Raw genomic sequence first — 12,008 nt, forward strand, 5'->3', positions numbered from 1 at the left:
ATCATTTTAACCTGGGCTTCCATGGACCATTATTTTCAGGCATAAGCTCTCTCTCTCTCTCTCTCTCTCTCTCTCTCTCTCTCTCTCTCTCTCTCTGTGTGTGTGTGTGTGTGTGTGTTTCTTGGTCTTTCTCACTCTCGTTTTGTTTCTGATGGTGCTGGGGATCGAACCCAGGGCTTTGCATGTTCTAGGTAAGCATTATACCATATACTACTAAGCTACGTGGCTAGCCTTCAAATGCACATCTTACGTGCTTCTTACTGATAATAAAATGTAATTCCAAGTGTTTCTGAACGCTTCAAATTCTCTAAAAAATAATGATTCCGAGACATAAGAACATGAGGAAATTCCATTTACAATAAAGCTCTACTTGGTGTCAGTGCAGTGGGAGGGCGCTGGAGCCTGAGTACCCTGGGCCAAGCCGGACTCGAAGAAGGGGCCTTATTCCTTCTAGTGAGTGTTATGGAGTATCACTCCTTTGGTTTTGTTTCAAACGCTTGTTTATTTTTGCACTCCGGCACAGGGACTTCCTAATCTCTCGTAGCTCTGGACACCTGAGATTTTCATATCTGAAATACCCCCCTATGTAGAGAATCTTTTGTCCCTTGTCTGTGGGTTCTGCCAAGCATGCCTCGCCCTACCACCCTCCTCTCCTCCATGCCCCATGAGCCTCTATGCCAGCTATTTTTGTCTATAGTTTTGGACAAAGTTTTCGTTTTAGGGGTACAGTTCTCTCCTGAGCTCATGGAGGGGAAGGGCTGTGTCTCATCCATCCTTTGGTCACCTGGAAGGAACCTGACCCGGGACTTAGCTGAGGTATGCTAGTTGGATGCGTCTGTTTGAGTCCTTGGTAAAATCAACTCAGAGGGACCCAGACTGTTATCCTGCACCTCTAGCAGTGTTTGGTTGGATGAGTGGAATGGGTTAGTGTCCTGTGTGGTTTTACTGAAGCTTTCCCAGAGAATGTGCTAGCCACTGTTTCTGTAGTGTCACAGGCCATATAAAAATTATTTATTACATGTGTGCATGTTTTCATGTATGTAGGTTGACCTGTGTGCACATGTGTTTACATGCATGTGCAGGCCAGAGGTCCCCCTCAGGTACTGTTCCTGAGGAGCCCACCACCTTATTTTTTTGAGGCAGAGTGTCTCACTGGGAACTGGGGTCCAATCACTCAGCTAGGCTGGTCACCAGTGAGTGGCAGGGACCAGTCTTTGTCTCCCCAGTTCTAGAGATGCAGAATGACATTTGGGTCACTTGGAGTAGATTTTATAAAACACTCAACTTCATTCCTACTCACATACCTGAAGGTAAGTCCTGGACTAGGCACCTTACGGGTGACCGACGAGTGAGTGAGATGCAGCCTGTCCCCTCTGAGCTCAGCAACTCGCTGCAGGAGAGAATAGCTCCCTAAAACTGTTGATTGCCCCTTAGGCAGAAATCGCTGGCCCAGAGCTTCATGGGGCATGGAGCAGGATAGACTTGTGTATGTGGATGCTGTGCTCAGGCTTGGGTTCTTGTGCTAGCATGGAAGCTCTTTGAGCCATCTCTCCTGCCCCCACGGTTTATCTGAAGACGTGTGTACTGCTTAACAAGGGGCCTCATGCGTGTGGCATCGATTGGCATTTCTATGTGAAAATCTGTATATGTCTCTTTTCTAGAAAGGAAATTTCCAAGATTCTGGGCAGCTCCTACCTCAGAGGGATGAACATGGCATCCTTTTTCATCGCCAACAAAGTCATCCTGTTTGTGACCTTCACCACCTACGTGTTGCTTGACAATGAGATCACAGCTAGCCACGTGTTTGTGGCCATGACTCTGTATGGCGCTGTGCGGCTGACAGTCACGCTCTTCTTCCCCTCAGCCATCGAGAAAGTGTCGGAGACGGTGATCAGCATCCGGAGGATCAAGGTTCGTGGAAAGTACAGGGTTTTTGTTTGTTTGCTTGTTTGTTTTTCCAGACAGGGTTTCTCTGTGTAGTTTTGGAGCCTGCCCTGGATCTTGCTCTGTAGACCAGGCTGGCCTGGAACTCACAAAGATCCGCCTGCCTCTGCCTCCCGAGTGCTGGGATTAAAGGCGTGCGCCGCCACCACCACCACCGCCAGCGTAAAGTACAGTTTTAACGTTGGAGGAATCTCCTGCATCACATGGTTTCTTTTGCTTAGTGTCACTTTGTCTCCAGCGAAATTTAACCCTGCGAATGCCAAACTGTTATTCAATCCAAAATGGTGTATAATGTCCTGTTTGTAGGGCCAGTGTGCTAAAAGTCAGAGGAATTCCTGGTCGTTCATGGGCACAATATAAATAGCAACAGCACAGGGCTCTTGATGGATGAGTGGTGGCTGCAGGAACAAGGGAAGTGTGTCCAAGTAGGAAAAACACGCAGATTTCATCTTCTAGACCAGTGGTTCCCAACCTTCCTAACGCTGCCACCCCTTAATACAGTTCCTCATGTTGTGGTGACCCCCAGCCATCAAATTACTTTGTTGCTACTTCATAGTTGTAATTTTGCTACTGTTATGAATTGCAGTGTAATTATTTGATATGCAGATGGTCTTAGGTGACCCCTGTGAAAGGGTCATAGGACTCCAGAGGGGTCATGACCCACAGGTTGAGAACTGCCATTCTAGACTCATTGGACAACTAGGTGGGTGGGGACTGAGTCCAGGCCTGAGTTGAGGCAATGCTTTTTCAGGCTGGAAAGCCTTTGCTCCTTAGAGAGGCAGTGGCCTGAACCAAACAAGCCCTGTTGAAGAATGATTCTCTTCTTCTTAGCTGTTTGGCTTGTTCCTCTCTGACTCTGCCTTTCCCCTCCGGTCTGCTTTTCACTCTTGCTTCCTCTTTGAAGAGCCCTCCTCTAGCTGGCATTTCCCTCGCCCAGTCTGCCGATTTCCACTACACTTACCTCTGCTTTTCCTAAGTAGCTACTCCTAAATTGCTCAGGGCAGATCGTGTAACCTTGATACTGGTCTGGAATGTAATGGCGCTAAGTGTTGGTGTGAAGGTGAACGTGTCTGGGATGACAGAGAGGCTCTGTGAGAAGCCTGGCGGGACTTTGTTTGGTTTCTGGTTCTCAGCAACATTGCTTCTCCAGTAACAGATCAGCTTAGTCATCTTGGGGCCATAGGGGAGGGGGGCAGGCTTGCCATAAAAGCCAGGATTTTTTTTTCTTTGCTCTGAAGTTTCTGATTTATTTCCCAAAGTATTGCCTGGAGTCCTTGGGCCTGAATTGTGCAACTCCGTCACTCCCCCAGAGTTCAAGGGGTGCTGAGAGGAGAGGGGGGCAGATAGAACGTAAGAACCAGGGAATGGGGAGATTATGTCTGCAGTTTTCCTGTGTCCACCTGGCTCCTGCAGCCGCTCAGACCCAAGTAAACACACAGAGACTTACGTTACTTATAAACTGTATGGCTGTGGCAGGCTCCTTGCTGTCTAGTTCTTACATCTTAAATTAACCCATTTCTATTAATCTGTAAGTTGCCACATGGCTTGTGGCTTACCGGTACCTTTACATCTTGCTTCTCATGGTGGCGGCTGGCAGTGTCTCTTGACTCAGCCTTCCACTTCCCAGCATTCTCCTCTCTGCTTATCCCACGAATACTATACTTCCTGTCTGGCTCCTGGCCAATCAGCATTTTATTTATCAACCAAATCAGAGCAACACATTCACAGCATAGAGAAAGACATTCCCAGCAGGAGATGTGTCACAAAAAGTTGTCTTCTGGACTCGACAAAGCTGTTGTGCTCAAACTCACTGCAGATATGTGTATCTGCGTAAGACTGAGGAGAGAGCCTGTCAATAACATTTCATCATGGACGGAAGAGCGATCTGTGAAGCCCATCCTTCCTGAAGAAGTATTGACAGTTAACAGTTGTTGGTGGAAGATATGTCATTTTCCTCACCAATGTGGCCAACGACATTTTGCTCTTGTTCCAGCGAATAATTTCTCACCCACATTCTGCCAAGAAACTCCAAGTGGGTCTCACGAAAGGAAGCCATGGAAGTAGCAGGGGCTCATGGAGAGCATGGGTTCCAGTGGGGGAGGGGGTAAGATGACCGCACTTTATTATATACATGTGAAACTGTCAGACATTACATACAGTTACTGCCCATGGAAGAGCTCAGTTACGTAGGGTTAGTTCTGCGCAAACAAGTTTTTTATTCCTCCTGACAGTGGCCAAGTAGTGTTGTTGAGTTGGTCCATGCCACTCAACTGCAGTTTTCTTCTTTTTTTTAAACTTGCAAATCTGGGAAGAAGATATGTGGGGATATATTTGGGCCCTAGCTCATTCTAAGTGTATAATGCAGAACTTTTCCCTGCTGTGGCTTCACAACGGGTTCATCTGTTGTAATTCTGCTGTTGCTACACTTGCTTCCCCAAGACTTGAGAGCTATTGTATGGGTAGCACAAGCCAGGTCATCTCTTCATCCTTTGCACACAACAACAGTCACTGAGTATCGGCACCTACTGTCCCTGCTGTACAGAGACAGTACCTCTCAGAGGGCGGCTGGTGCCCAGCACACAGCTTGTATGTGGCAGAACCTGGGTCCTCCTGAGACCTCTGGCTCCTTAACCACTGTTGTATTGACTACGCTGCTTAGGACTTTTGAGGATGCAGAATATTTTAGTCATCTAGCCTTGTAAGAGATTTCTCTGCTTCCTGTAGATGTGGATATTTGAACCCTGGGTTTGTGGCTCTCCTGACCACACTTGGCTTCTAACACATGGCCCTGCTCTCTTTGACATACCATGTCCATCTCCAGCATTGGGCGTTTGCTCCATGAATGCCTTCTGCCCTGAATTCAGCCATTCCTGATGGACGGACTCCCTGGTCAGCTTTCACAGTTCTCTCAGTGCTTAGTTTCCCGCTATGTAAGACTGGTGCACACAGCCCACTGTCACTGGCTACATAATGGATGCTGGGTCAACACTGTTGGTAGAAATGGCAGTTACAGGATGTGGCAGTTGTTACTGTGATGATAATATACCTGGGGTCCTTGTGTGAAGGAGGGGAGGGGAGGGGTGTGGGGGGGGCTGCAGGGTCACTAGGAGGTTAAGTGTGGTGTGTGTTGGGAGAGGTGTCCGAAGAAGGTGCTTCGTGGTGTCCTGATGGTTGTGGTGTTGAGGAGTACTGTAGAAAGGGACCGACACCACGAAAGGTAGAGTTCTAGAAGTAAAGGATTTTTTAAGTTTTAGGATGGAAAATGACATGGGTGTTGTTTCCTTTAGAGTTCTGTTGGGATGCCTGCTTTCGTTCCCACTTTGTTAGTGACATTTGCCTGTGGGTTCAGAGCACCGCGGTACAGCCCTTTCACAGAGAGTTTATTGTTCTCATGCAAAGCTACTTGTGAGGTTTCCTGTGGAAGCAAAAGATCCCTGCTTGTCACAGTTGTGGAGGCGGCCGGTGTGAACTCCAGGTCTCAGCAGAACCATGCTCGTTCAGAAGCCAGAGCGGACAGTCTTTCTCTCCTGACTTAGCATCCAAGGGCTGCTGGGTAACATTCCAGTCTCTGTCCCCAAGGCCGCATGGTTGTTTTGTACCTGTGTGTCTGTATTTCTCATCTCATTAAAGAAGCCGGCTGTGTTGGATTTAGGGCCCACACATGGCCTTGTCTTTGTTATATCTGAAAAGATCCTATTTCCAAATAAAGACAAATTCCAAGTTTCTGGGGGTAGTAAGGACCCCAAGACATGTTTCTAGAGGGATGTCTTAATATGTTTGTATTCCCACAACTAAACTCCAGAATTTGTGAAGAACAGAAATTTGTTTTTCGTGGTTCTGGGAGGTGTAAGGTCAAGGTTCAGGCTGGTTTGGCTCTCCGTTTTCTGTTTCCAGGATCGTACCTCACTGCCTTGCTCTGGAGGGCCGGGGCATTGTATCCTCATACGGTGGAAGACCCAGAGAGCTGGATGCTAGATGAAGCCTCTCTCATAAGAGCTTTAGTCCCATTCACAATAGCTGAGCCTGTATTGTAGTTTAATCACCTCTTTAAAAAACTGCCTCTTAAAAATTGGTTTTTGCATACTAGGGATCATCGCCTAGACTCTGTAAGTGTGTTAGTATTCAGTTATAAGCTCAGCCCAAAGACCCACCTCATTTTCATCATTATTAGCATTTATTAACTTTTACAAAATAACAGGTTTCATGATGATGTTTTTCTCTCTCTCTCTTACACACACACACACACACACACACACACACACACACACACACACACACACAACTGATCATCTGCCACCTCCTCTCACTGTACTGTTACCCCCTCCCTCTTCCTCCAAGCTCCCCTTTGACTTTCATGTATCATCTCTATTGTGTTCTTTAATTATAATTGTTGCAAGAAGACATACGTGGTGGTTTGCACGGAAATGCTCCCCATAGGCTCAGATGCATGCTCAGTCCCCAGCTGATGAGCTGTTTGGAAGGACTAGGAGGTGTGGCGTTGTTGGAGGAGGTGTGTCACTGGGGGTGGGTGGGCTTTGGGGTTTCGGAAGTTCACACCAGGTTCTGTCTTTCTGGTCACTCTGTCTTTCTCGTTGCCTGTGGATTAGGATGTGAAGCTCTCACCTACTCTGTCTGCCTGCCGCCATGCTCCCCACCATGATGAAAATGGACTAACCCTCTGAAGCTGTAAGCACGCCCCCAATTAAATGCTCTCTTTTATAGGAGTTGCCTTGGTCATGGTGTCTCTTCACAGCAATAGGACAGTAATCTAAGACAACATACATTTAAATATAAAAATAAAACCTGCTGAGTCCATATAGTGTTGCTCATGTGTGTATGTTTTTAGGGCTGAGCACTTGGTATTGGATAACCAATTAGTGGCCTCATCCTAGGGGAAAACCGATGGGCCCTCTCTCAGTAGTCATTAACTGAATGTTATCATGTTGGCCATTAAGTTTCAAAACACTGCAACCATACTGGGGAGGACACAGTTCACTTTATTATGAGTTCCAGGTTAGTAGGATGTTCTATAGTATTAGGAACCCTGAATCTTCCTCATCTCTCTGGCATGTGTGGCCTTATGGGAAATGGGTAGAACTGGAGATGACCCTATTAAGTAAAGTATCATCTTCTGAGCTGTAGGTGGGCTTGAAGAAGGTAACCATTATAGTCGTCAGCTTGGGTCACATGGCGGCGCCTGGACACCTAGAGGTTGTTCTGGACTGCCATGTACCAGCCAGATATTGGGGGTTTTGTTCTTACAGATGACCGAGGTCAGGTTTTGAGGACAACTAGCAGGATGTGCCACCTAGTCACTGCTGCAGGGGAGGCTTGGCCTAGGCTGTTTAGTTTCTGTTACACCTTGGTTGTTTATTTTTGCATATAAGCTTCATTTATTCTATGATACATTGTGGTGTGAGCCTATTCTCTTATTAATATCATTTGCTTTTTTTCTTTTCTTAATGTTTTATTTGCTCCCTTGGAATAAGATTTTCACATTGCATTCTCTCTCTCTCTCTCTCTCTCTCTCTCTCTCTCTCTCTCTCTCTGTAAAATCTAGGTTCCATACATGAATGAAGACATGATATTTGTCTTGTTTTTCTGAGTTTATTTTGCTTTGTAGGATCATGTCTAGTTCCATCTATTTTTCTGAAAATGACATAGTTTAGTTCTTTTTTATAGCCAAACAAAACTCCAATATGTCTGTATACCACATTTTCTTTTGCCATTCATCTGCTGATGGGTCCCACGTGGAGGGAGATGTTGGTGGATTACTCGGCTGTTGTGACTTGTGATAAATGGTGCATGTGGAGGTTCTGGTGTGGCTTAGACACTTTCAGATACGTTCCAGCAGTGACAATCTTAGATCCCACGGCTGTTTTATTTGTAGGTTTTCCTTTCTGAGGAACCTCCTTATTGCCAACTAATCTGCATCCCCACTAGCAGTGTTTAAGGGTCACACCTGCCCCCCATCCTTGCTAACATTTGTTGTCATGTGTTTTCTTAGTGATAGAGATTTTGACTGAGTTGGGATTTCCCTGATAGTTAAGAATGTTGAATGGTTTTCAGTGTTTGTTGCTCATTTGTACTTTGTCTTTTTTTTTAAATTCTTTCAATATTGTGTGTGTGGATGTTTTGCCTGTGTGTCTGTGTACCATGTCCATGCCTGGTGCCCACAGCTTCGAGGAGAGGGCATTGTGTCCTCTGGAACTGAAGTTACTGATGGCTGTTGCCACTGTGTGGATGCTCGGAATCAAGTCCAGCTCCTCTGGGAGAGAAGCCGGTGCTCTTAACCACTGGGCTGGTTAGTTTTTTGTCAATTTGACACAAGCTAGGGTCATCTAGGAAGAGGGAGCCTCGATTGAGAAAACACCTCCATCAGATCCTGCTGTAAGACCTTTTAATGAGTGGTTGATGGAACAGAGCCCAGCCCAGTGTTGGTGGTGCCGTCCCTGGGCTGGTGGTCCAGGGTTCTGTAAGAAAGCAGGCTGAGCAAGCTATGGAGAGCAATCCAGTAAGCAGCTCCCCTCCACGGTCTCTGCATCAGCTCCTGCCTCCAGGATCTTGCTTCTGGTCATGGTGTTTATCACAACAACCGGAAGCTGTGGTAGACACCCACTGGCCTCATTTCTCCAGCCTCCTCTCTGTCGTCTTCTGAGAACTGACTTTGCTCACATATTGATGGGATGACTTGAGGCTTTCGGTATTTAATTTTTTGAGTCCTTTAGATATTCTAGATATTAAAATCCCCTGTCATATGACTGGCTGGGAAAAAAATTTCTCCCAATCTTAATCTTTTAACTGTTGTTTTCTTTGCCATGTAGAAGCTTTTCCAACCCATTTGCCATTTCACATCATTAATTTTCATAAAGACCTTTTCAGAAAGTCTTTGCCTGTGCTTGTAATCTCAAGTGTTTTCTGTTTTCTCTAGCACAGTGGTTCTCAACCTGTGGGTCATAACCCCTTTGGAGGTTATGAATACTTACTTTATGATTCATAACAGTCACAAAATTAGAGTTCTTAAGTAGCAACGGAAGTAATTTCATGGTTGGGGGTCACCACAGCACGAGGAACTATATTAAAGGGTCACAGCATTAAGAAGGTTGAGAATCACCGAGTCTAGCAGTTTCAGAGTTACAGGTCTGGCCTTGGGGTCTTGGATCCATTTTGAGTAGATTCTGCTGCAGTTATTCTGATTGAGGAGCATGAGGCCTTTTGTTACCATTAGATTATGACAGTCAGCAGGGATCTGTGCCTTCAGTCACATCGTAAGGAGCAGCTGCTGACTGGTGGAACACAGCGGGGAGGGGAGAGGGAGCCGTTCCTGCTGTCCGGGTGGCTCTGAGAAGATGCTTTCAAAATGTATTTTTGGAAGTGGAAATGACTAAGGAGAGTGGTGACTCTGAGGCCACTCAGCGGCAAGCTGTCGTTCCTTGATGTGACTTTCCTAAGGGGTGGTGGGCATCAGGAAGATGGGTAGAGGGTCCCTTCTCCAGTCTCTGCCATGGGTCCCATGTTCTGCCTGCAATTCCAGCCTGACTAGATTCTTGAAGACCCGGGAACAGCCTTCGTCTTTCTTCTGGCGTTGGCGTGATGTGTGGCACATGATGAGCATCTAGTAAATATTTACGAAATCATGTCCTATCATCTCTTGTGTTTACTGTTAAAAAATCAAACCAAACCAAAATGATAGCAGTGTCCAGTTCTATATGTGTTCAATGTCTTATCAATATTTTCATTTTAGGAATGGTGTACTTCCTGGTGTACTTGTTCAGAATATTGGAAAGACTTTGCTCATGTATCTGACATTTATGTGTATGAAAACACATAGATGTGTGTATTTGTGTGTGTGTGTGTGTGTGTGTGTGTGTGTGTGTGTGTGTGTGTGTGTGTGATATATAATCTGTTAGTGCATGGCATGTTCTGATGTGACTTGACACTATGTTTTAAAGTATTTTTATTATATATTTATTTATTATGTGTGAGGGGACACATATGTCAAGGCATGTGTGTGGAGGTCAGAGGACAGCTTGTGGGAGTCTCTCCTTTCACCCTGTGAGTCCTAGGATTGAATTCAGATTGGCGGACACTCTCACCTGCTAAGGCAGCTCCCTGGCCTCGTGAGTTGACACTTTAAATACAGTTGGTAGAATAATCTTTAGGCTGTAAGAAGTTTTATATTGCACTTCCATGGAAACACTGTTTTGTTTATATTTTTATTTCTGTGCTTAAAATAGTCCATGTTTTTCCTCTTCTCTAGAACTTTCTGTTACTTGATGAACTACCACAGCACAAAGCCCAGGAGCCATGTGATGGTAAAGCCATAGTGCATGTGCAGGACTTCACTGCTTTCTGGGACAAGGTAACGGATCCCTGTGATTTCCTAGACACAGTGGGTAACGCTGATGAAACAGAATTTTGACAATTTTACAAAGTCTGTGAAAGGCAACCGCTCATATACTGACTATTTTATAAAAATTCTCAAAATCAAAAAAACTGTGACCCTAAAGAATTTGAAAGTTGTTCTTTAAAAAATTATTTTATTTTATGTGTGCATGTGGGTCTGAGTCCATGCTTATGTGCAGTTACCCACAGAGGTCAGAAGACAGCTGTGGGTTCTGGGAACGAAACCTAAATTTTCTGGAAGAGCAGCCAGTGCTTTTAATTGCTGAGCCATCTCTCCAGCCCTTCAAAGTTGTCATTTATCTCGTTTTCACAAAAATACTCATCATTGCCTTGGTTTGAACTGGATATCCCTAAGTTTTGACATTGGCAATGTACAGGACTGGGCAGATGAGGGGTCCATATGGGATGAATTAACTGTGTACGTTCTAAATTGTCGTGGATTTTTACCTTGTTTTCATACTCTCTTAGAGCATATTCTGTGATTTGTACTTTTTCTGGGGGTTAGAGTGGGGACCCCAGTACTCTCTGCCTCTGGTTACCTGAGTGGCAACCTGCAGGGAGGAGGCAGCAGGCCTACCCAGTAAGCTGCCTGGGTGTCTCGTGTAGGGTTTCACACATGCTGAGTAAAGCAGGCGAGGCCAGGAGGGTTTCCCACATTGGATTCCATGGGACATACGGGCAAATAGGAAGAATAACAGGGACCACCGTGAGGAAGCGCTCAGTCTTGTAGACTTAGTGCGTCCCTCTGACCACTGCTTTGGGCCTCCAACATCGCGACATTGGCTCTGCTGTGCAGAACTCCTCTCAGCCTGAGAAACAGAGTCCACTGCATGGGAGCGTGAGTTTTTTCAGTAGATAGATGATGGCAAAGAGGAGGCAGTGGTGCTGCCTGGAGACTGGCAAGGAATGTGCTCGCACCCTCAGAGTGAAAGGCAACACCACTCACAGGGAGCACGACTGCCACCAGAAGCTGGGACTGCAGGGCGCGGGGAGGAGGAGGCGCAGATACAGCCTCGGATCAGACTTTTCCTTAGCTGAAGTTGAACTGGCCAGAGGGCCTAGGAAGTGTAGTTTACTTGAGTTAAGAATTCAGCTGAAAGGCAGCTGGAAGCTGAGCAGTACTCCTTCCCAGCTCTCCTTCACCTCCCCGTGCCCTGGGGTACACATGTCAAACTACAGACTCCTGCTCTCTTTATATGGCCGCCCATGTGTAAGTACTGTGTGGCCTGCATCACATTCCTCCAATTCTGCTGTAATGCTGGCAGCTCTCCCCACAAACCAACAGTGTGTTTCCAGGTATGGGAAACCACATCCCTGCATTCTTTACACATGGAATTGCCTGCAAGGTGCTTTATCTGGCCTGGAAATCCCAGCACAGTACATTTAAAGTGTTGCTAGGAACCATGGCCAAAATGCCACTGTAAGCACCCTAGGTGAACACAGCTGGATGAGACACAGCACTGTAAGCACCCTGGGTGAACACAGCTGGATGAGACACAGTACTGTGAGTACCCTGAGTGAACACAGCTGGATGAGACACACCACTGTAAGCACCCTGGGTGAACACAGCTGGATGAGACACAGCACTGTAAGCACCCTGGGTGAACACAGCTGGATGAGACACAGTACTGTGAGTACCCTGGGTGAACACAGCTGGA

General features: G+C 46.2%; 1 protein-coding gene across 2 annotated transcripts in view; it reads left to right on the plus strand.

The window, feature by feature from the left end:
• The window catches only part of Abcc4 (ATP binding cassette subfamily C member 4), a 229,251-nt gene that overhangs the window by 73,581 nt on the left and 143,662 nt on the right, over positions 1-12,008 (plus strand). For both annotated transcript variants that reach the window (XR_008216921.1, XM_052732478.1), the window contains exons 8-9: positions 1,662-1,911; positions 10,205-10,306. Coding sequence is in view for 1 of the 2 variants with exons in the window: in XM_052732478.1 (XP_052588438.1) it covers positions 1,662-1,911; positions 10,205-10,306 (352 nt within the window). In the remaining variant the exon portion in view is untranslated. The remainder of the gene's footprint in view (positions 1-1,661; positions 1,912-10,204; positions 10,307-12,008) is intronic.

The sequence above is a fragment of the Peromyscus californicus genome, unplaced genomic scaffold (assembly GCF_007827085.1).
Source record: "Peromyscus californicus insignis strain IS unplaced genomic scaffold, ASM782708v3 Scaffold_12__1_contigs__length_115047231, whole genome shotgun sequence".
Taxonomy (NCBI): domain Eukaryota; kingdom Metazoa; phylum Chordata; class Mammalia; order Rodentia; family Cricetidae; genus Peromyscus; species Peromyscus californicus.